This window comes from Echiichthys vipera (assembly GCF_963691815.1).
Source record: "Echiichthys vipera genome assembly, chromosome: 9".
Taxonomy (NCBI): domain Eukaryota; kingdom Metazoa; phylum Chordata; class Actinopteri; order Perciformes; family Trachinidae; genus Echiichthys; species Echiichthys vipera.
In genome coordinates, this window is record NC_139834.1 from 23,953,427 (window position 1) to 23,977,505 (window position 24,079).

Genomic DNA, 24,079 nt, shown 5'->3' on the forward strand with positions numbered 1-24,079 from the left:
GGTGCAGTTGTATTGTTTTATAAACGGGCAAAACACTCATTAAATCCAACTCACTTTTGAGCCATTTCAGTGATTAATGCTGAAACCAACAGATTGCAGCCAATGATTTTCACTACACTATTATCAGCTGTTATATTGACTTTCCAGTCCCCTATGTTAATGATGAGAATTTAATATCCAGTACTGTTAATGCTGAGAATATTTTTACTACTATTGATAATGTTCTCAATATGACAGTTTGTCCTTTACAACCTGTTGGAAACTTAAATGTTGGAAAACTTAAAATAAGTTTAATAATTATAGGGTAGAAACAAGTATAAGTACCAAAATAATTCATGCTAACAGTCTTAAAGGTCAACAGCTGATAGAGCATGTGAATGAGCAGATGGGAGGTGAGGAAGGAAGTGCTTCTCCTCTCCTTACTCTTTTAGAATTTGTTTCCCGCTCAGGTTGCTGATTCCCCCCACACCCGCGAGGCGGAGATCCGAGTCCACCTGAAGCTGGTGGAGGAGGAGGCCAACCTCCTGAGTCGACGCATTGTGGAGCTGGAGGTGGAGAACAGGGGCCTCCGAGCTGAGATGGACGACATGAAGGGACCACAAGGTAGTTTTTAAATTCATCTCGTCGTCCTGTTACACATTTTCATAATTCACTTCTCTGACACGTGAACTCCTTTGGAGGTGGAGTCACAATGGGGTCACTAGGCAACAAGCAGTGACTCCAGGAAGTAACGTGTAAAACCACAAAATTACGTTTTTACACTGGCTTTTGTGTGACTGTTACATACTTTATGCGAAGCTAAGCTAAGCTAAGTTAAGCTAACCGGCTGCTGGCTCCAGCTTCTTATTAAGCGTACTGTCAGAGAGAAAATAAGTGTATTTCCCAAAATGTTGAACTACACTTTGAAGATCATTTTTGCTTCTTCTCCTTTCAGACATGCTTTAGATATTTCTATTTGCACGATTCATCTGAAATTATTATTTCATATACTTTCATACATTTCATTTATTCCTCTGTTGCCTTCTCAACTGCTTGACCTCTCTTTCGTCCCTTTCGCACCGCCTGTTCAATGCAGGGCTTTGTGTAAGGTACATAGACAGACTGGAGGAGCAGAGTTGTTGTGCCTTTAAGCCCCCAGCTGAGATAGCCACAGAGCTCCTGTAACAGTGCTGAACAGACATCTTATTGAATGATACGCAGTAGTGATTCGCAAGTAGACCCACAGGAGGGTCAAAAAGTGGCAAAGCAGTGTTCCGAGTAGCAGATCGATAACTTACAGAAATATATTTACAATAGTCAACCTTATCACTGCCATCTTTGTTTGGTTCAATGTAAATAAACAATTTATTCATTCATTACGCCGCTATTATATTGTGGGATTTCTGTGTGAAAATGGCTGTTGTTTCCATCCCCATAGATGGTCCACAGGAGCTTTCTGGTGTTGGTGGTGGTCTGGGGGTCGGTCTTGGTCTAGGAGGAGGAGCCATGGTTCTTGGGGGAGGGGCCTCATCTGAAAACGTCATGGAGCTCCAGAGACACCTGCAGTTTGTGGAGGAGGAGGCAGAGCTGCTGAGGAGGTCTCTAATTGAGATGGAGGAACAGAACAAACTGCTGATGAATGAGATTAACCGCTATAAATCTGATCTCCCGCCACCAACATCCACGCTGTCGTCCAACTCGCTGGCGTCGCTGACGGACGGGTTGCTCAACGACAGCCCGGTGCACTCCATACAGGAAGGGGCGGTGCTTATCAGCACAGACGCCCCGGCCCAGGAGGAGGAGATCAGACTGGCGAGGCTTCAGATTGGAGAACTGAGCGGGAAGGTGAAGAAGCTGCAGTATGAGAACCGAGTGCTTCTGTCCAACCTGCAGCGCTGTGATCTGGCCTCCTACCATGCTCCTTCCTCCTCTTCCTCCTCACTTCGGCTTGCTCTGGAGACTGACGCAGAGGCTGGAGACTCAGCTGAGTGCCTTCCAAGGTAGTCAAAGTTTTCCCCTGAGTACTTTAAGGTCAAAAAATGAACTTTATATCCCAACTTTTAGGCTAACATGCATGAGAAGTGCTAATAATGCTCTCCCTGTTTTTGCATCAGCCCGCCCCACCGCAAAGAGCCAGTAGGGGGTGAGAACGACGCCCTGGAGATCAAGGAGAGGAAAAAGAAGATCGAGGACAACGCTGACGCAACAACCTTGCTCCCTGGGTACCTGGGGCAGAAGGACCATGATGCCTTGCTGGCCATGAGGGACCAGGCTCGCTTGGTTTCCACGGCGATACAGCTCCTGACCTCCCCCGAGTCTAACTGCCTCGCGTCCTCCCCCTCCATCTATCACAAGGTGTGCAGCAACGAGGCAGCAGAGCCGTGTGACCTGGAGAAACCTCAGCCTCACAGCCAGGTACATGTCCTCTGGTTGGTGTGTTGTTCTTCCACGATACTGTCGGATGAAACCTTTTCATTTTCAGTGAGTCAGCTTTTCAGGAAGTTCATGAAACCGGAGTATTTAACGTGTGGCCATTTTAATCTTTTTTTCATGAAATCTACTAAAGATGTACGTGCTGTATATTACTTTATAAAATATTAGAATGTATAAATGAAATATATATGCATGAATAAAGAAATGAAATGTGTTAAATAAGAAAAAACAATCCTTTCAACAGTACAGCACAAAAGCTGTTTAATGAATGAGTTAGGGAGAAAATAAAGAATAAATGAAAAATAAAAATAAATAGCTAAATAAACGTTCTTGTTAAGTATCAGTCAATTCTTGACAATTAAAATAAAGAATAAATAAATCTAAAATAATAAACTAAATAGTACTGTATGTTCAATAAGAGTCAATTGCGGACAATTTAGGCAAATTCTTCTTTATTAAAATAAATAATTATATGACGCATTTCTAGCATAGTTTTCTGCACTATATGTCTTGTAAAAAAAGTTGGCATGAGGTTATATTGGCACGTGTTGGAAAACATACGCCGATACCAATTGATACTGAAATACCTGCGATAGGCCAATATGTCAGTCTGGCTGTACCTGTTAATAAAATATATACTAAGTCACTATAAACTCCAATTTAACAACATTTAAAAGGCAACAACGGATCTTTTTATTTCTTTTGTTCAAATAAAAGAGAAAAAACTTACAGGAGTGAAGAACTCAGCCTCAGTGACAAATGTTTTCTCTTTTGCTCTGGCACTTTTTCTTGCGCTGATTGTTCAGCCACCTGCAGTGGAGCCCCATAACTCCATTATTCATCAGCCCGAGCCGTTCCCTCATACAGCCAGTATCAACCGACTGTGTAATAAAGTCTGTTAATTGTTTTTTCCCCAGATTTTAGAGCTGTCTGACCTGGCGGACCGGCCTCTGGTTGGTGCTCTGACTAGCAGGCTCCAGGCCCTACACACCCAGCTACAGGCCTTTGTAGAGCGGGTAGACGACCTGGGGAAACCCCCAGCAGGTGGTAGGGAACCACAAGTGGACGGAGCGTCTCCTCTGGCCTCACGCTGCGCCTCCCTCCCCTGCTCTGGAGTCGAGCAGGATGAACTGAACACTGCTGTGGAGAAGGTAAAAATCGAGAAACACACTCCTCCTTTTCACTCCTTGTCACTCTGTCTCTTTCATTTATTAGTCTCTCTTTTTTTAAGCTTTTACTTTTGTTGGGTTTATATTTTCTGTCGTCACTAGTTTTTTTTTCTATTTTTCAGTTCTGTGTTTGCTCCAGTACCTTACCATTAGTTTGGCTGAATAACCCTCCCAGTCCCTTCCAAACATGCTGCTTTAGTTTCTCCTCACTGCGGAGAAGGGATTTACACAGCACCCTCAAATCTGATGTGCCTAGATGTTAACTGAGATTCATCTAGATCTCTTTATAATTATTATGTTTGTCCAGTTCTTATTTTAAATTAACCTGTTGCTGTGATTGTGCAACCATAAATGTAAATTAGGAAAAACAAAACCTGCCCTTCCTGTAGGGGTGTATTTGTTGAATTCAGATTTGAGCTGCCAGTGTAAACCTCTCTGCACAATGCCACCCATGTCCTCTGCATGTTAAATTGCTTCCTAACCTGGTATTTGGATGCTACTTTAGGCCTCAAATGGAGCCTGTTTGTATGCATGGACACAGTAGGGTAATTAAGAGCATAAAGCACTGTTTATTTATATATATGTATATTTTCATCAGCATATCATAAAACCAGTTCACCATACAATCTGGGTGTACATCTAGTGTGGTGAAGCTTTATCCCTATTTTCATTCAAAGTTACTGTACATTTATAATCATTAATTTACTCACATCTATGGTGTAACTGAATGTTACATCATAATCGTTCATATAAGGATTTAATGAGGTGGATTCTATAGCATAATGTAATACGGTTTACTAGCAAATAATAAACTCTGAACAGTCTAAAAGCACAATTAATATGATTTTGGTTTAAATATTTGGTTTGTTCTGCTATGAAGTTGTTCCTGACAGCAGATACTGTGAGTAATGTATTTTTAAAATGACAGTCTGGGGTTTTTATTATAAGAGGAGAAATATTAGTAGAAACACAAGACTGCACTGACTCTATGATTTCATTGCTAAAACACAAAATCTTGAGTCTGAAAACAGAACTGAAATAATCACAGTCATTAAAATCCATTATTTGTAAGCAAAGAAAACAATGGCGGTTAAATGGTTCTGGGATTAGGATTAAAAGAGTTGTCCAGAGAGACTTCCAAACTTCATAAATCACATTTCCACTGATCACAATTAACAGATTCTGCATAGGAATGTAGAACCTGTAGGCGACGGGACAAGAGTTTCCCTTTTTAGTCCAAGATGTGTTGACCAATCATTTTTGAGCGTGCCTTGGTTGCATGCAGGTAAACGGTCCAGTGCAAACAAACAGCATGTTATTTCCCTGCCTTCAACTGTCAGGAACGTGTTAAAGAACATAGCACAAATCTGATGATCTGAGAATACTTTTCTATTTAAAGAATTGTTAGCAAACTGGTGGTTTTATCCACTTATTTAAAAAACTATAAGATTTTCAGGACTCAATGGTCGACTGAATCTACTTAAGATGGATACTTTCGCAATTTCGGTGTACTGCCTTTACAGTAAGAGAAACTCGTCATGTATAAAAATCTGTGTATTCTCTTCTAATGGGGGACACATCTGACGAACATCTGCACTTTACTGAGTGCACTTTTCTCATATTCTTAATGGATCACTGCAATTTCCCAGCTTGGGATCAATAAAGCATTTCTATTCTATTCTATTCTATTCTATTCTATCAAATGGCTATTTGTAGTATGTATAAGGGGTCACTCATGGTGATGACAGACAATTAGCAACTCTGCGTCTAATAGAATTAATCAATGTATCTTATTGGCCTACCTGGAAGAGGCTGTGATGAAATGATACAGTTTCAAGGGAATACATTCTAATGTTTAGACTCCATTAGAGGCCAATTCTGAGACCCAACACTCCTCCGATCTCTCCTCCCTTTTCCTTCCTCCCTCCCCCTACCCTTCATCCCTTCCTCCTTCCCTCTTTCTCTCTGCACGGGCACCATAACCGACGATTTCCGCACTTCACTTTCATCTCCCCCCTTTTCCCTCCCTTTAAACCTCCTTTCTCCCACTCCTCACGCCTCCTCCTCCTCTTCATCATCTCCGTAACTGCCTCACTACTTTCACCTTCTACTACTTTCCTCCGACTCCTCCTTGCTCACCTCACATACCTTCCCTTGCTACCACTGTTACTTCTTCTTCTCCTTTGTTCTTGCTGTCCTTCCCCATCTGTGCTTGTTTCTTCCTATTCTTTTCTTGTTGCTCTAACTTTCCATCCTAACCGCCTTACTCCTTCTTATTTCTCCCGTTTCCCTCTCCCTTTCCTCCTCTATCTCCTATTGCTGTTTCTCCCTCGTTCTCTCTTTTCTTCCCCTGCTTCTATGTCCTCTTCTGTTTCCTGTTTCCTCCCCCCTCAGCCGTTCATTCTACCCTCCATTCTCCTTTTCTTTCTTTTCTCCACTCTCTCCTTCTCCTCTCTGACCAAGCTATTTTTCCTCTACATCCTTTTCTTTGTCTTGTGAGATCCATACTCAACTGTTTCTTTTTTGTTTTTCATTTTTCATTTTTTTTTTCAATGTTGTCATATGGGTGGACGCCATTTTGGTTGAATTGCTTTTTTATTCTTATTGTTGTGTTTGTTTGTCTTGTTTTTCTTTTGATTCCATCACTCCCCTACTTTTTGTTTTTTGTTCCACATCGTCTCCTCCTTCCCTGTCCCTCCCTCTGTCCTCTGTGATTTTTTTTTTTGTCTCTTTGTTTTTTTTTCATTAACCTGCCCATGCATGCATGCAGCAGCCTGATTATAGGGACCAATCAGAGCCGGAGGTGAAAGGTCAAACTGAGGAGAACAGCCAATCGGACAGCAATGAGACGCAAAAGCAGGAAGACAGCCAGCTGGAACAGGGAGAGAAGGAGGCAGATGATGCACTGGTGAGTCGCTCAAAAGCACAACTATTCACATAATGACAGGCGCACATATACACACTGGAGCCTAAAGCCAAAGTTCGAATGTGAAATTTCTCACTCTGTCAAACACTGAAGCTTTTTACTGGTTACAGTCTAAAAAGGCCTTCAGGGCATCAGACAAAAGATGCAGTCTGCTCCTTTAACAGCCTGTCCAAAAAAAACGAACTACAAAGCTTTTTATTAGTAAGCCTGTGGTGATCATGCATTTGGTCATGTGAGCGTGCATGTGTGTATCTGTCTGTCCATCCACAACTTTTAGCCTAATATGTTTTTTGCACAGGAGCTCTCATGGTTGCAGGGTCAAATTTTTTTTAAATCCTATTTTATTGACTGCTCTGTTTTCATACAATCATTGACAGCTGACTGCACACTCCTCTTAACCAGTCGGTAGGGGCCAAAAGTGATCAACATTGCCTCAGTTACACAGCAACAAGCATTTTTGGTAATCAGCAGGGCTAAAAACAAGCCTTCTGGGCCTTTGTCGTGGCTTAAAAAATAAGATCCAAAGAAATTTTTGGTCTCATTTTGAGGTGGCGCATCTGCACATCAATTCCAAATCCAATATGTTACGATCCACTAAAGTTAGGCACAATACGAGATGAATACACCCCGGTTTCTGTTATCTTCTCCCAACAGCCGGGAAAGACAATTGAATGGGATTCAACTCTTCTTTGTTTGGGAGGGGAGAGGGAGACACCTGGTGAAGCTCTTAACTTTGCTGAGTCATAACTGGTATCAACCAGTTTTAATCCAAATGTAAATTCAAAATTTGTATGTGTATGGGGTCTCTCATGGTGATTCCTGACAATTTTTCACCCTACTCTGCATTTCATTCAGTATGCATCTTCATCCAAATTTTTTAAAAATTGAAAGAATTCTTTATTTAGATTCATGTTACTGAAACTGATACAACCCCTAATTATGCGCCAAAAATGGGCCTCTAATGAACATTTGTGCGTATACTCACCTCACTTCTTCCTGAGCAAACACTCAATGTACAGCGGTGACCAACTCATGCTAGCAACACAGTGCTGTAAACAAACACAAACAGTGACTTCATCGTCAGCTGTGGGATTTGACAGGAAGAAAAGGCCTTTGTTTGGCTGACCTTTTGCTGGTGTGTCTCCATAGTAACCAGGATTGGTGTTTGTGTGTCTGCATCTTTATCCAGGCCTGAGAGGATGGATGGGGGGGGGGGGGGACTTAAATAGAATGGAAAAGAAAGATAACAAGGGAGTCGGATATTATAGAGAGACAGTTGTGTGTAACATGAACAGATCAAAGCAGAGCAGAGACATAGCAGCATGTAAACCTAGTGTTTTCATTCACTGTTCAGCGCTATACTACTGCCACTCATTCTCTGCAATGTTCAATGGTGGAGTTTGTTTCCCCTGCCTCCATTCTTATTGCTAGGCTGGGCTAACCACATCCTGACTCCAGCTCCGGTGTAAAAGTTGTAGTCCGTAAAAATTTAATTACGTTGTTTCTAGCAGCCACTTTGGCTGTAAGATATATGTGCAGGTGAGCAACTGGGACCTCACCTCTCATAGTTCCTTTCAAAGCCGAACAGTGACGCCTTTATGAAGTCAGGAGATTGGCAGCTCTCACCTGTGGGATGTGGCGTGATGCCTTCGCAGCTTTGAGACATCGGGGAATATGCGTATTCCATTGATTCCATTCCTAAATCTGTCTGTAAAATAGGAAGCAAGAGCAAGAAGTCGAGCTGAAAGCTGGCCTGGCTCTGTCCAAAATTCGAAAGCACACCTACCAGTGCCTCCAAAGTTGTGGTTTTATGTGACTGTATTTCTCTCCGGGGGCAGTAACTTGCTATCAAAACCACCTTGCCTGGCTGCGTGTCGCCAAGGAATACTGAAACCAGAACTACAACGTTTGACATTTCCTTTTTATTTCAAGACATGTTAATTAGTGATCTTAAGATAAGATTGAGAGAGGAAAAAGCCAGGCTATCTTCTAGCCCTAATACTAAGATAAGCTAAGCTAAGCTAATCAACTCCTGTCTGTATAAATCCATAGTTACTACACAAACATGCATTGAATCGATCTTTTCATCTGAGTCTCAGCTGGAAAAAAAAATTATATATATATAAAAAATGTAATATTTTCTTTGGCTCTTCCCGTGTTGCTACAGTCTTTAATGTTGCACATTTTGCACAAGCAGCTGCCACTTTTTCACAAGAGTGAATCACGTTGGAGCAGAAGTCAGACTAGTTTTTCTGGCTGACAGTGGAGGCTGCCTGCGGCCGGGGGGTGTAAAGTGTGGAGGGTGGCAGAGGCTGAGCCCAGTGGAGGGTGAAAGAGGACATTAATGGTACAGTGGTGGGTCGATGGATCGCACTCACTCTGCAGCCAAATGAGGCATGGGAGAGTACATGAGGTGTGTGTGTGTTTGTGTGTGTGTGGTGTGTTTGTGTGTGTGTGTGTGTGTAGCGTGCCACACCACAGTTGAAGTGTGATTTAAAAGGTGTTCTAGCACAAAACTGCCATGTTATGTGCTTCTCACACTCGGCTGTTTTTCCCTTCTTCATTTCCTTACTTCCTTCCCTCACCACTTCTCCTCCCATCACTGCTTCTTATTCTTTCCTTTCATCTCCCCCTGCTCCCCTCCTTGTTCCCTACCTACCCATTTTCTCCATCCACTGCTCCTTTCCTTTTTTCATTCTCTCCATCAATTCTTGTTTTTTCTTTCACTCCACCCCCCTCCTTCCTTATCTTTTTCCCCCCACTTATCCTTTCATCGTCTCCCTCTTTCTTCCTTCCAGTACGTCCAGTCCGGTGACCTCCAGGTTTGGTTGACGGAGGACTCGGCTCTTGGAACTCAGGGAGAGCTGGACAAGGACAGGCATGCTCAGAGAGAAACCACCCTCCAACTCACACAGGTCTGTCTACAGCTCTGAATACTGTCAAGACACACAACCTGATAAAATAAACACTCTCAACCTCACAAAGACACATTGAAACACCACCTTTTACAGAAATATACGCAAGAACCGACTTATTTTGCAGTGAAGCTAAAGTTACCTGATGGTGTATTTGATGTTTTGGCCTTAAGTCCTCCTGATTGTCCTGCCTCAAACTGTCTTCTCCTTCTCAGCTCCAGGAAGAGCACCAGAAGGCTCTGCTCCGTCGGGACTTCCAGTTGCAGAGTTTGGGCCTCCAGGCTCGGCTTCACCAGAAGTTATGGAGCCAGGAGAGGACTCTGCTGGTCCAGGAGTCTCAGCACCTCAAAAAGGCCCTGTTACTGCTCAGCCTCAAACTACGCTGCTTCCTCAAACAGTGGAGGCTGGGCTGCAGGAAGGACGCAGAGTGGAAAGACATCTTAGAGGTATGAGGGAAAGGAAAATCTCCACATTGATGACATGTGTCCTTATTCTGACAAAGATATGTATTTATTTATTTAGCAGTTAGGCTGTGAATCTAAAATCATCATTCTGGTGTCCTGCAGAAAACAAATAACAGAAGGAAAGGTGACTTAATTTAACATAAAATTTGAAATAAAATGTGTTTTGTATTGTATAAAATTTAGACTATTTTAGTAGCTTAATGGGAATTTTATTATTGATTATTGATGCCACAGAGTGTGTGTGATAAAATATTGAAGGCTGAGACAAATGATTGACAGGTGATCCTGCTCTGTCATTGTGTTTTTTAGATGAACAGCCTGAAGGACCTCTACCTGCTGTTGGAGGAGGAGAACCTGACGAGCCCCGCCCAGCAGACTGACAAGAGGGCTGCTGCAGAAGAACAACCGCTCAGCCCAACTATCAAGGTAGTTAGAGTAACACACACACAATCACACAGTTGGCACACCCACACACACTCTTACACGCGTATCTTTCCCTGTAGTCCAGCGCTGTGAGCAGCACCTTGGCAGACCTGAAGGTGGCGCTGCAAGATCTAAGTGGAGAGTTGCGACAGGAGAGACAAGGCTCCCAAGAACTCACCCAGCAGTTTGCAAAGGCCAAGGCATCATGGGAGGTGGAGAGGACCGAACTTAAGAGCCTCATCACGCTGGTAAGAGGTATTTCTGTAAATTCAGAAAAGAAGGACAAGGCAAAATGTTTGAGGTATTAGTAATATGCTGCTATGTGAACACGACATGTTCTGCCAATGTCAGAAAAGTTCAGATTATTTCACATGAAAGGTTTCTGTCAGTGCCGTATGCTCCCCTTGTTGGTTTGAAGTAGGCAGGACCAAGGGCACAGATTTCCTTTCAATATTGTGGGTGACACATATTAAGTGGGCGTCCTCAGAAAACGTTCAGCATCAAACACTTAATTATTTTAATTTGATGCATTTTTTATGCATCAATTTGTGGTGGAAATGTCTATTGGTAATCATTTAACAGTGGCCCTTCAAATTAAAAGTCCTCTGCTACTGTCCAGTTGTTATTGGGACAACACACCTTTAAAAGGTAGTAGTGATGCATTTTAACATTACTTGAAACCAGTCAACAAGTTTTTTTTATGTTACTCAGAATATAAAACCCAGCCCAAATATTTTGCTAAATTAACAATCTTTTCTGTATAATGAGATGAGGTTCCTGTGTTGTCCATTAAAGGCACTGTACTTGATATTCAGAGCATTAATATAGCTCCTAATAGATATTTTCTATGTTAAGAAATAGTGGAGTAATGTCGTCCTGAGGAGAGAATGAAGTCCCTCTCCCTCTGCGTGTGTTGTAATCTTAGTTTCTCTGTTTGTTGTGATAGCACATGCAGCCACACATGCATGTTAGCGCATGTGGCCGTGAATAAAAGTTGCTATTTCACATATAGGGGTGAGAGCCGTGTAGAGGCTCAACCCCAACCCCATTTTTAATCAGTATTTAAAGTAGAGTACCTTTAAGCGAATAGGTTGACCTAGTTTATTTGGGTTGCTCTGCAATTTTGAGTGTAATGAAATAGATGAGGACATTCGAAAGCCATTAGAAACTCCAAAACTCAGATGCTAGGAGAGTCAAGCTGAGCTAAACGAATTCAGGAGAAGAAGAAAAATCAATACGGTGGGAAGATTAGGTAAAATGGTTCCCGTAACACATGCATGGGCACATCCTCCGTCGACTTCAGAAAAGTTTGCAAAAGTTACTTGTGAATCTAGGTGACTTTTGTTTGGAAGCCTGTGACTGGACAGTTATAGTAGCCCTGACTGGTAATAATGTGTGGTGTTTCTGCTCTGAATTAGCCAATATTTGTCTTGACAAGTGGTTCTTGAAATTAATCGCATTTTTTGTTGGTAATTTTCTACTTCTCGAACTGTCAAGTGGTTTGTTGGTCCACCTGAGCTTTTAATCCCCTCTCTCTCTGTCTGTCTGTCTGTCTGTCTTATCTAATCTATAGGCTGTGTGTAATGGTTTTAATGGTTTATCCTCCCTCATTGTCCCTATGTCAGTCTCATAACAGCAGCAGAGGCAGTAATTGTATAAGTGTTAATTAACAGCCTGTGGGATAGAAAACAGCCTGTGTGCTACTGCCCGGTAATTGAGACGGAGAGAGAAGAGAGGGAGTTAAAAGTGAGACAGAGATAAAAGAGAGGGAGAGGAAGCTAAGGCGCCTGTTAAATATGGCAATTAAAAAATCCTTTTCATGTGATCTTACCTTTGTTCCCTGAGTGTATATTGTTCTTCTCTCTACCGTTATAAGCCATCTGTCCAAAATATATTTTTCATACTTTAGATTCTGAGGCAGGACCATACCTCCAGGTCTACCTTTAGTCATTAGCTAACCTGCACCACATTTGTAGGGTGTCACTTTGCAAAAACATGTTTTACATTTAAGTGGTTGTTTAAATTATACATGCATTGTCATTGTTTTAATTAAGTAAAGTAAATTACGCAATCCTTAGCAACCACGCCCTTACCCAATTTAACCCTAACCCTTAAAACCTCAAAAGCAAAGAGCCACCCCAAGAGAAAAAGTACAGTATACACTTGTGTGTTTTGTATTTTTTTGTAAATCTGGAGGCAAGGTAAGAAAGACACTGTTTAAAAGTGGCAAAGTAATCTATAAGGAAATTCAGGAAATGAACCAGAATGCATTGCAGCATCAAGAAATGTGTTGCCTTTTTTTTGCCTTGTTATTCTTAATTTACTGAATATAACAAGTTCACTCCTGTTCCATTGGGTTTGTTGAAAGGCAGTCTGGGAAACGTAGGAAGTCACTGACTAGTAGAAAGACAGTAAATTACATTTTATCATAAATAGATGTATATGTGACAGCGTAGCACAATAGCTACTTTTCACTCAAAAATGACTGTTAAACACTGTAGTAATTATACATTAGGAGGCATTTTTTATTATAGCCCCAGTCTGCTAACCTGACTGGTGAAGTGGTTTGTTACACAGAACCATCTGAGAAGCTGTCAGCAGAAACTATTTGGAAAAGGGCAGGCACTTTAAAAAACATACCTGCCAGGTGATTGGATGAACCGTTTATCACGGGCTGCTGACATTTTTTCCATCAAGCAAAGCCTTGAGTGCCATTCTCTCCTCTTCTTTTAATGAAGTGTCTCCAGCTCTGATATAACCGATGCTAGTGCAACATTTACACTGACCTCTTCAGGAGTCGCCTCTCTCAGCCGTGTATACAGCCGCCATGACAACAACAACTATTCCCAAAGGGGGGCAAATATTAGGTTCAACAAAAACATATATCACCATTAGATTTTAAATGATTGATGTAAATGCATACATGAGTCAGAACATTTTTTTTTTTTAAACCAATCATATCTCATAGTAAATAGAATGAAATGATGACCTGAGATGAGGAAAAACAATAACACAGAATAACAACAAGGAAAACATAAGGAATGTTCAAGGGGAATCATTCAATGCAAAGTGGTGATTCAGTATATGGGCAGATTATATACCTTCAGTCCTTAACCGGAGTCTTTTAGCCTAATGCTAATGCTAATCCTAATCTTGAATCCAAATTCTAAAACTGAAATGGCACTTTGTGAAATAGTAAATGCCCTCATTATGAAGAATGTGTCTAGGTCCACACCAATACTGAAACACAAAGATAAACACAGAGACACTCCCACGCCGAAAAGAGTCATAAATCACCGTCACGATCAGAGAGAATCGGACCGGGCGCTGTGGTGCCAGATCATTTGTCTTCTGGTCGGTTTAGCGTCTCCTTTTTGGCAGCCAATAGGAGATGCGTGCGGTGTTACAAAGAGATAAAATGCTCTTCTTTTCAAAAGAAAATGTGACGTGGTGGCAGTTTTTTTATGAGATTAAATGTAAGGACGAACCGATTCATCATGTTGAGCTGTGCAAATGTGCTGGATGTCCATGCACACACAAATATATGAGTTACATATTTTATTATGTTTTACTGTTTTACACTTTATCACTGGTGTTACCCTTGCCTGCATGCAACAGCTGGAACCAATCTCTTCCCTGCCAACTACGCACACTGTAAAGTATGCAGTGTGGGGACATTCCCCAGACCGCCAAACCACATTGATGCCAGAGCACCCTGGCAGGTTGCAGAGGCTTCACCAGCTGTTGCCTTGTGGAACAAGTCAACTCAATTTCAAACACTGTCCTACCTGTCAAATGACTTGACAGGAAATTATCTTCGCCGTTCAGCCTGGTAAACAAACACCGTCGGTGAGGTAGAAACGACATCCAGAGCCATGAAAGCAGTACAACACAGTCTCCCCCTTAATCAATCATTCATCCTGACTGTAGGACATGTTATGAACACCTGTCGTGGGCAGCTGGAAGCTTTGATCACTCGCTCATCACAGCTGTTGAATTCATGAAGGGAGGATGAAGGTAAAGGGCTGGGCAGAGGACAGACGGGGTTTTTCTTTTCAGACAACAGAGACGTCAATGTGCAACTCAAACGGGTTTGCAACAAACATTGGTTTTACACACGACTGTCTGGAAATGACTTAAAGTGTTTGTGGTTAAAGCATAGATAGCACATAAAATGGATAATGCCTCTAAAGGGCATTGATGTGACGTTGGGGGAAGGGAGATAAGTCCATTTGGCTGACGTATACCGAGTTAGCAACATTAGCACAACCGCCCAGGAGCTAGGCTAACACATGCTATTAGATAAATGGGCGTTAGAGTCAATGTTGAGATTTTTTCCATATTTTTTTATTTTGTAACGGGAGCAGGATTTTTTTTTTCCGGGAGTGGGACGGGATGGGAGTGAAAATCCATGCCCTCAGATTAGGATCTCGTGTATGTGCCGTCAATAGTGCGGCTATTTTATTAACATACCGGCGCTAACAAGTTGTGTTCATAGACCATCTGTTGGTACAGTTGATCAAAGAGCAAACCATCTTGTCACTTTTGGTAACACCACCACACAAATGGTCTCAAAGGTGAAGTGAGGGCCAGAGGCTACCTGTCACTCATACATCTGAACCACCAATAAAATAAAAACTAGCATGGTACAAAAAAATTAATCCCCTCAGTGTTGTCAGGTAAATATGACCTAAACATACAGACTAGAATGTTTTTTTTGTACCAGGCCTTAAACAGGTTTAATTATGCTTTAAAAATGGCCTATTTACCTAGGGGGTCAATGAGAAATTGCTCTATCATGAAGCCTGCCCCTAGTGGCCACTCGGTGAACTGCATTTTTTAGTACTTCTTTTCTTTATTCTTCTTCTCCTTTATTGTACTGTAGTAGACATGCTATCAAAATGATAAAGCGTTTGAGTCCCTATGTGAGGTAAATTGAGAATATAAATAACTGATTAGCAAAATACTTAAGCTTCTGTGTGCTAAATGCAGCTCTTAATATTTTAATGATTGTTTACACATATTAGAAAACGTTCATTAACAGCCACTGATAGAAAAAGGCGACATTGGCGTCGAGACGGGACAGTTTTAGATACACGGCAGGTGACGAAGCTTTGTTATATTTAACATTTGTATGCATTATATAAAATCCAGGCTATGTTTTTATTTATAAACCTAGCACACATTCTGTCTCTCTGGATTGTTGTGGTTGCTGTTCACTCTAATTAACAGCTGATGGCTCTAATGATGTACTGTGTACATGAACAGACAGGATCCACTTTGTTGTTGTCTTGTTATAAAAATCTGCAGCAGGCAAATGATGTGCTGCCCAAAAATTGCTCCCTGTGGATTGCCATTACACTAACCAGTGTTAGTGCATAAACAATTTCTGATTCTTACCAGATCACTTGCCCCAACAGCAAACTTCAGTATGGTATCTATCTCCAATATTTCCAAACTATTATAACTGTCTGAATCGTAATGTTTTGTATATATAGTTATTCGTCTCAAGCAGATTCACATTGTTATGGCCCGGCTCAGTGATCACAAAAAAACGACCAAACGGAGGACAGAGGATCAATAATAAATGTGAATTTATTTACAAAGTATAAGAAATAAGTGCGAAAAGAACCATAACTATAACAAAACAAAAGGAAAAGGCCATATTGGCTCGGGTCCCGCTTCAGGCTGGTGGCAGGGAGAGAGAGACCGAACAGACTGGCCAGCCGTCTCTTATCGACACCAGAAACCACGGCCGCAGGTGTTCCTGATTTCCAGGCTCTTCCCCACAACTACAGCCACTCTTGGGGGAAGAGAAATGCACACAGAGATACAGGCAGCTTAGAGCACTGACAGCCCGGGGCCGTCACATATACATAAAATCAGATTTCATTATTCCTTATTTAGACTTTGTTCTTGTTTCTGTTTTTGTGAAATCTCCAGGAAGATCACAGTCGCTGAAACATGTAGCGGGAATAGTTATTTTCGTAAACTCTCTTATTGGTATAGTAGTAACACTGGATCTGATCGTGAAATTAGCAAATTCCTCTTGATCTCCCTCTCTCCACATTGGTGTTTGTTGCCTCAGCGTTGTTAGTAGCTCCCAGCTTTGTGACAATGAAAAGTAAATGACTTCTGTTACTTGAGGAAAACCCACATCATAAATGTGACAAATGTGAAGGCAAACATTTCATCAATGCCTGACTGTGTTTTTTAAATACTTAAACAGATTGTTCTACTCACCAGACCCTGAATTCCCCTTTGGGATTATTGTAGTAAAACGTGATTAATAAGCCAATGCTGTTATATTCATAAATAAAAGAAGGTAAACTTGATAAATGGTGAGTGGCGACTCGTGAACCAGATGTCTCTCATCCACAAATAAACACCCGCCATCCAGAGAAATCGCCTCCGTCTAAACGCGTTAGGGCTCGTTAGGCCGCGTTTATCATTAACGAGCAGCGCTCTGTTGCCATGGGAGACGGGAGCTGGGATAAGTGTGCGTGTGTTACGCTGTGATTGGCCACCAGACAGTTCCATTAGCACCATATACGGATGGCAGTGCCACTGAGCCAGACTGAGAGAGGATTGATGAGTCTAGGGTGTGCGTTGAGGGAATAGAGGGAAAGGGAAAGCAGAGCTGCTCATAAAAATTTCAAGTGATCCCACCTACAGCTTCTGTGACAAAGCAGAGCAGATTTATGGAGAGCGGAAAAAAAAGAAGTGAGAGCAGTAGACAGAGGGTGAAGAGGTTAGAAGGATGGAGAGGGTGAGAAAGGGATGGAAGTTCAAAGGGAGAAGGAAGGAAAGAATAGCTGAGAGATCGTCAGAGTGGAGAGAGAAGCAGAGGAGAAAAAAGAGACAATTATATAGAGTGTAGTCTTTTTCCATGCTCTGTCCTTAACTTATCATCGCCACAACATAAACATCATTCAATGAGCAGCAGTAAGCCATCATAGAGACCTTACTCAGCCTCCTGTCCAGGCGTTGCCTCAGAAATCGATGAGGTAATTAAACAAAAAAAACTTGTGAGGATAAGACGCACTCTATGTAGTGGAATGAGTCATAGTTGTACTCATGACAACTGGTAATTATTTGTGCGATCGTGTGTTTGTGTGTGCTATGTACATTTACTGAAGGGCTGTACTGGAGCAAATTCTTGACGAATTTGTACTTTGAGTATGTCCATGTTGTACTCACACTTGCACTCGAGAGAAATATGAAATGCTAAGATTTTAGTCCAGTAAAAGCCAGCTGTAAAGCCTTCAGATCATGGTAATGGAGTAAAAAAGTTCAATGTAATTGATCTGTTATAACTTTTTACTACAAGTATATGGTTTTGTGTTGCTGCTCTTTGGTAAAGCACTTTGTAACTAAACTAAATAAAGTGCTAAATAAAGTTATAGTAAGGGATTTTACTAGTTTAATTTGCAGATAAAGATTTTGCTTCTCAAATGATCATCAAATTATGAAGCCGCTTATACCTTCACACATCATTAATGGAACACTCTGCTTTATCAGGAGTACTTTTATTTTGATGCTTGTGTACATTTTTAAATGTTACTATTGTCCAAAAGAGGACATTTCTCCCATACTTTATATTTTATTATTTTATTATTTATTTATCATGACTCCTGCTTTTTCTATTTCAGTTTGAAACCAAAGCAGGCAAAGCTACAGCAGCAGCTCTGTCCGCCACTGATGCACTGGATCCTCCGGACCTGAAGGTGACGCTGAAGAGGGAGCGTGAAGAACACCAGCACCTCCTGGCCGACTCCTACGCAGCTGTGATGGACCTAACTAAACAGGTAAATATGTGAGTGAATGGACCTATTTTGGTTGGAATATAATACGCCAAATCAGTGACTTTGTGTACATGGACAGAGCAAACTGTGTTATTCGCAAACTGTTAAAACAAAAGGACTCCAAGTGAGAGCATTCTCAGTTAGTGTCGGATCAAGAAGTGAGGTTTTTTTTCCTTGACATGGCCGTGGTGTTTAAATCCATATTCTGGAGATGTGCCCCTCCAGATTCATCTTCTTTCCTCCTCCCCTGATGTTTGCCTCTTCTTCTTGTCTCTCCGCTGTGATCCACCTGTGGGCCAATCAGATTCAGATCGGAGAGAGAAACTGGGGCAGAGAGAAGCTGGAACTGCTGGAGAGGTTCAGCCAGGAGAGAGCTCAGTGGGAGCAAAAACTGGGAGAGGCCACTGCACAACAGGGGAAGGTATGATGAGAGGCTGCGTGTGTTTGTGTGTGTGTCTGCGTGCGTGCGTGTGCGTGTAAGAGAGAGAAATGTCAAAGATGAAGAAGAGATAAGGAGTGTGTTGGATGGAATCTGAGAGTGAGGTGCATGTCTGAGATAAGGACATCGAAAGTATATCGAGTCACTGAATCAAATGCGTGGTTCTTGGTACACCCCGTACATCCAGTCCCATCTGATTTCCCAGAATTCTCTGAAATGTATTCAAATTTAAAGTAAAAGTTTAAGAAAAAGTAGGACAAAGGTAGCTATCACAATTCTGTAAGGCTGTGTTTAGACAGACATCAGCATTGCACAAAATAACAGACTCTTCATTCATTTCACATGTTTGCCATAATATTTGTTTGTCCTCCCTCTCACCACATCATCGTTCATACCTCAGTCAAATCCAAACCCATGTTGCATTTTTATAACGATTATGCAGTATGGTCCAATGAGTTATACATGTTTATCTGAGCCTCCTTGCATGACATATCATACTCCATTATTGTTGTGAATGTTTATTATTTGATTGAATTAAGTACATGTTAGAAGTATGATGTAATCGTCTATATTTTGTAAGCAGCTTAAACTTCTTCTACATATAATATAAGGAGTATAAATGACAGTAGAAAGCAGAACGGAAAGAATTAAGAAGATTATTTTTAACACCTTTACAGGCTTTGCACACTTTCGGTATGAATCCAATTTTTTTTTTTACTTTTTTTGTAGGAAAAACATGTTAAGTTTAATAAATACTTTAAAATACGTCTTCAAGGAGGACTTTAAATGCACATGTTTGTGTCCTGAGCAGATACCTTGTAAAAATTCAGATAGGACAAGAGAGAATTTTGTAGAATCTTTTCTCCTAGTATTATAAAGTGTTGTGCCGTAGTTTTGCCTTCAAACACATTGATCTATTTGTCAAACTGGACATATTCTCAACAGTACACACCAATGTAGCTGCTTGTTTGTTTTGAATGCAGTGCTATTTTGAGCAACACCATTACTTTTTCCAGTTTTAAACGAAACTCTCACTCTTTGATTCTGAGATGGACACCAAACCAGACATTTCAAAGTTGATTTCTCATTCTGCTGAAAATGTCTTTGAGGTTAAAACGTCACTATATCAACCCCAGAAATGTATAATAGACCAAAACTGACCGTAACCACAGCTGTTAATGCCATAACGTGAGTATGGTGTTATTGCCTTACTGTGGTTCAGCTGCAGTTTAATATGAACCAGGAGAGCATGGTCGGTCCAATCTACTGATTATACACCCGTGCAGTCTCTGCTGCAACATGTCTGGGAGGGATGAGGAGGGATTGCATCACTGTCATTAGTCCGTTTTTTCCACAAATACACACAGAAATGGAGATCCAGATACGCGGTTAATAGGTCAGTGCTCCTCCATCATATGTCTTCGGACTCACCTTTATTTCCCCTTCTTGTCCATCTCCCCCCTTTTGCTCCCTCCTGTCTGTTAAGTGGGATCCCGTCTCACTCCCTCCGTTAAATAGCCGTGTCCTATATTGGAAACTTGGCAGGAGACCAAAGCTTGTCACACTTTAATTCACTCTGTCTCAGTCTCTTTGAATGTGTCTGGGTCATGCTATATCACCCGCAAATCTAATGCACTATCTACTCCACTTGTATTACTGGCGGGCCATTCAAAGACGTTTGACATTTGATTATAGTGCCCCCATCAGGTCAGCTGGATTTTTCTCTGCTGGGCCAGAGTTAGAGCTTTCAGAGATACAAATACAGATGTGTAGTGTGGTGCCTTTTTTGTCTGATGTGCCCCCACAGTTGTTGTTTTTTTTTTTTTTGCTGGATATTGTTTAACACTATTAATTATGTAAAAGTGGATGTTGTTAATAGTGTCAATTTGTGCATTTGTATCTGAAGTGGCGGAAAACCGGGGCATCAACGTTTTTTTTACTTTTAGCAAATCCATCCTTGTTCTATATCTTTTGACTATTTCAACTGTTTTAGCTACCTATTGTTTTTACATTACCACATAAGAATCTTTACATTTATCTGTTACTTTAACGTTAACGCTACTTATCGTTTAACCATCACTCCATACGAGTTTTAACATTTACCCATTGCTATTGTTGGAACCAAACCATTACCTTTAACTGTCAGTTTCACTTGCTCACATACTCACATTCTAAATACATCGCAGCTCAATCAATATGTGGATATATTTTTTTCCGCTTTTTCAAATAAGTTGAGCTACTCTACAATCTTAACAAGTCTCCCCAGGGAAGCAGCAGAAGTTCCACCTTAGGTACAAGTACCCTGAACTATTGCATATTTTATCTTTCAGTCAGTACACTGTATATATATGAGGTGAGTTGCAGGTGAAAGTCCCTCAGTGTATCTGCACAACTAAGCACATTATCTGCAGATGTCCTTTTCCCCTCTCACTACCTCTGAGAGGAGATAGCTTCAGAGTGTGAGATCACTGACTCAGCATCAGTGTGTGCGTGCGTGCGTGCGTGCGTGCGTGCGTGCGTGCGTGCGTGCGTGCGTGCGTGCGTGTGTGACAGATAGATTATTCTAGTCAGTATCCACTTCCTCCTGCCAAAGCAGCTCTAGAGGAAGTGGATGGCAGTGAAAGGAATGTGTCGACAACAGTGGTGCTGAGGGGTCAGGACAGCCAAGGGGGTTGCATGATCATTTCTGGAGGTCGTCGGGTAAATATTATAGACTGGGGAATGGTTTTTACATTATTCTGCTAGTTGGGTATATTTATGTGTTATATTCAGTGCTTAATATGTAAATCAGGAGGTCCTGTAATGCAGACAAAAGTATAGAAATGCAAAATGTGACATTCTGGTCTTTTTTTGTCCTTACAGTCAAAGTTATTAGGCGGTGAGTCCTCTGCAGACACAGTCATCACTAATGGAACAGGATCGCCAAGGTAACTATTAAAACGTTTTTTAAAAAGTTTAAAATGAATCCTTAGCATGTGGAAGAAATCTAAACATTTCTTAAATAAACTTTGTTTAAGTTTAGGAAAGTTTCATTAAAGTGAAATTCCGGAATAAAACTGAAGAACAAGACAGAAACTCTGAGTTCAATAACTACGTTGTTATGACTCTTCTCATGCTACTGCAGAGGTTTGGTGTTATTTTGAGCAGTATTAGTGGTTAAAAAAGCTGTTTTAAGGCCTTCACCTTGCTGCCCTGAGCTAAACAATGTTAGCCACGAGTCTCCGGGATATCGCCGTTAGTAGTTCATACATGAACATTACATTGCCTCGATTATTTCATGACCAAAAAAGATCCTGGAATGACTTTACGCCGGAATTTCACTTTAATGCTTTCCTTTTGCAAAATATTCAAAATGGCTTTAAAAACTCGGGTAAATAAGTCATCTAAAAAGAAGAGCATTTTGCTTCTCTTCTCATACAACACCTTCCTCCTTTTTCAATAAAAAGAAGCAAACCCACATCAGAGGTGGACGGCCCGGAAGTCAACGGAATGGCCGATCGGGAGGAGAGGATCCCGTTCGCAATCCCAGAGCTGGGTGACTTCACCAGGAAGAATTGGACTTACCTGACAAATGAGGTTAATGTGTTGTGATGTTATACATTAACTGGTTTAAAATGTGCAGTTTACTCTGATTTCTTTAATCGTATACCTTTCTCAGGACAAATGAAAAGAAGACTGGATGTATTATACTCCTAATCCTATACTCATCTCTGGAATTAAGAAATTGATCAATTATGTTTGCTGATATATTTGATTTTTATGACAAATGTCATCATTTCTGTCCTCCCGCCTTACCTCTCTTCAGACTGAAGAGAGCATAGTAAAGATGTATACTGATAATCATTTCACACTGGTTTTCTCTTGTCCCCACTCTCTTCTCACTCTTTCATCTCATCTCAGACCCCAGAGGTAAGGGACACTTGTAAAACCTGGGATGGCCCCAGCGGCTCCTGTAGCAGCTTAGTGGGATCTGAGGTGGACCTGGAGTCGGTCCAGAGGAGCTACACTGCTCCAGACCGCACTGGCATCCGGATTTACTACAGCCCTCCTGCTGTACGACGCATGGAGCACAGAAGAAGGAACCAGGAGGCCAAAGAGCTGCAGCAGGCCCAGAACGAGAGTTCATCCCTGGGAGTCAGTGGCTCTGACATAGGCGTGGCTGCAGTGGAAATGCTTGAGGTTCAGCAGCAACAACTTCCATCTTCCTTTTCGTCCTCATACGAGCAGTGGCTGAGCTCACTGTCCAAGCAGCACAGGGAACTGCTTGAGAGCAGAAGTGGCTGTATCGCCAGTTCAATGCCCTGTGTTGCCACCGCCGTTGGTAGCTCGGTTGATGGGATGACCTCCGCGTCAGCTTTCCACGGCCTGGAGATCGGGGAGATCTCTGCCAACTTAAGTGATGACATGAAGGAGATGACCAACTGTGTCCGCCAAGCCATACGCTCTTCCTCTCTGGAGAGGAAGTCCACCAAGGAACCTGGCAGTCAGGTAGTTCTTCTTGAATCATAAATAGTCTGATTTTATAGTCTATTGGCCTCTTTGCTCTGTTCTCTGATCTAGCTTTATATAAATAAAAAAAACATGTTTTGCCCATGGGACTTCAGATTAAGTTAACTTGTTTGATGAAGACTTATGGAAAAAAAAAGATCAGGCTGTTCATGAGAACTTTTTTTGAATAGTTATTTTAAAATAGGATAGGTCAAAGTCTTGCGAACCGTTTAATGTTGGAATGAAGTCTGTAGGTGGAAGTATGTTGAACAAGATGAGGTTCAAAGAGAGACGTGTTTTAAAGGATTGATTTGCATTATAAAAAAATATGTGAAAAGCTGAATATATGAAAAGGTATGAAAGGCAGAAAAAAAAGTTGAAAATCAGCACAAAAGAGCTGAAAAAGCTGAACATTTTGATAGTTAAATGGTTTTTGTAGCTGAATGTATGCAGCGTCTAGAGGCGACTGAAAACGTACCGAAGAGGTGTGCGTAATAATAATAAACCATAGGATAACATAGGTTGGAAATGCTCAAAGCATTTCTACCAATGAACTCGCAAAGATTTCAAAATGAGATGGATCGTTAAGATGGAGATTTTTGCAGAACACTGACACATAAGGTCGCCTGGTGTAGGTTTAAGGGGGGAGCGTCATTCTGAATCATCTCTTTTCAGTAGCTGTAACAATCTCTTTACTGCATTTTCTCACAGCACACTAAACCTCCTCCATCATTTCCATTTCTCCACCCAGGCAGCGGGCATGTCAACCAGGTCCACGCAGACTGCTGCTCAGTATGTCAGCGTCGGGCTTCAGACGGACAACCTTCCCAGGGGGACAGGGTTACACTCCAAAACCTGGTCTCCTCGGCCCTCGTCAACAACCACCTCCTCCCTAGCTTCGGCCCGAACCCGACAGATATCAACATCCCTGGATAAAGTTCACAGCCGCATCGATAGGCCGTGCTGTTCACCCAAGTATGGATCACCAAAACTACAACGCAGAGTGTCTTCTGGTAACTAGATTATGTTCTCTGAGCA

General features: G+C 41.6%; 1 protein-coding gene across 1 annotated transcript in view; it reads left to right on the top strand.

Moving 5' to 3' along the window:
- LOC310951319 (microtubule cross-linking factor 2-like) overlaps positions 1 to 24,079 on the top strand; it is a gene marked incomplete at its 5' end in the record, with an annotated part of 98,818 nt that overhangs the window by 69,663 nt on the left and 5,076 nt on the right. Inside the window, 15 exons of the mRNA XM_083919480.1 lie at positions 450 to 603; positions 1,418 to 1,979; positions 2,094 to 2,394; positions 3,330 to 3,563; positions 6,352 to 6,489; positions 9,306 to 9,422; positions 9,638 to 9,868; positions 10,196 to 10,312; positions 10,390 to 10,557; positions 17,962 to 18,117; positions 18,419 to 18,535; positions 21,416 to 21,480; positions 22,000 to 22,129; positions 22,454 to 23,041; positions 23,793 to 24,054. Of these exons, the coding sequence (XP_083775606.1) occupies positions 450 to 603; positions 1,418 to 1,979; positions 2,094 to 2,394; positions 3,330 to 3,563; positions 6,352 to 6,489; positions 9,306 to 9,422; positions 9,638 to 9,868; positions 10,196 to 10,312; positions 10,390 to 10,557; positions 17,962 to 18,117; positions 18,419 to 18,535; positions 21,416 to 21,480; positions 22,000 to 22,129; positions 22,454 to 23,041; positions 23,793 to 24,054 (3,340 nt within the window). The remainder of the gene's footprint in view (positions 1 to 449; positions 604 to 1,417; positions 1,980 to 2,093; positions 2,395 to 3,329; positions 3,564 to 6,351; positions 6,490 to 9,305; positions 9,423 to 9,637; positions 9,869 to 10,195; positions 10,313 to 10,389; positions 10,558 to 17,961; positions 18,118 to 18,418; positions 18,536 to 21,415; positions 21,481 to 21,999; positions 22,130 to 22,453; positions 23,042 to 23,792; positions 24,055 to 24,079) is intronic.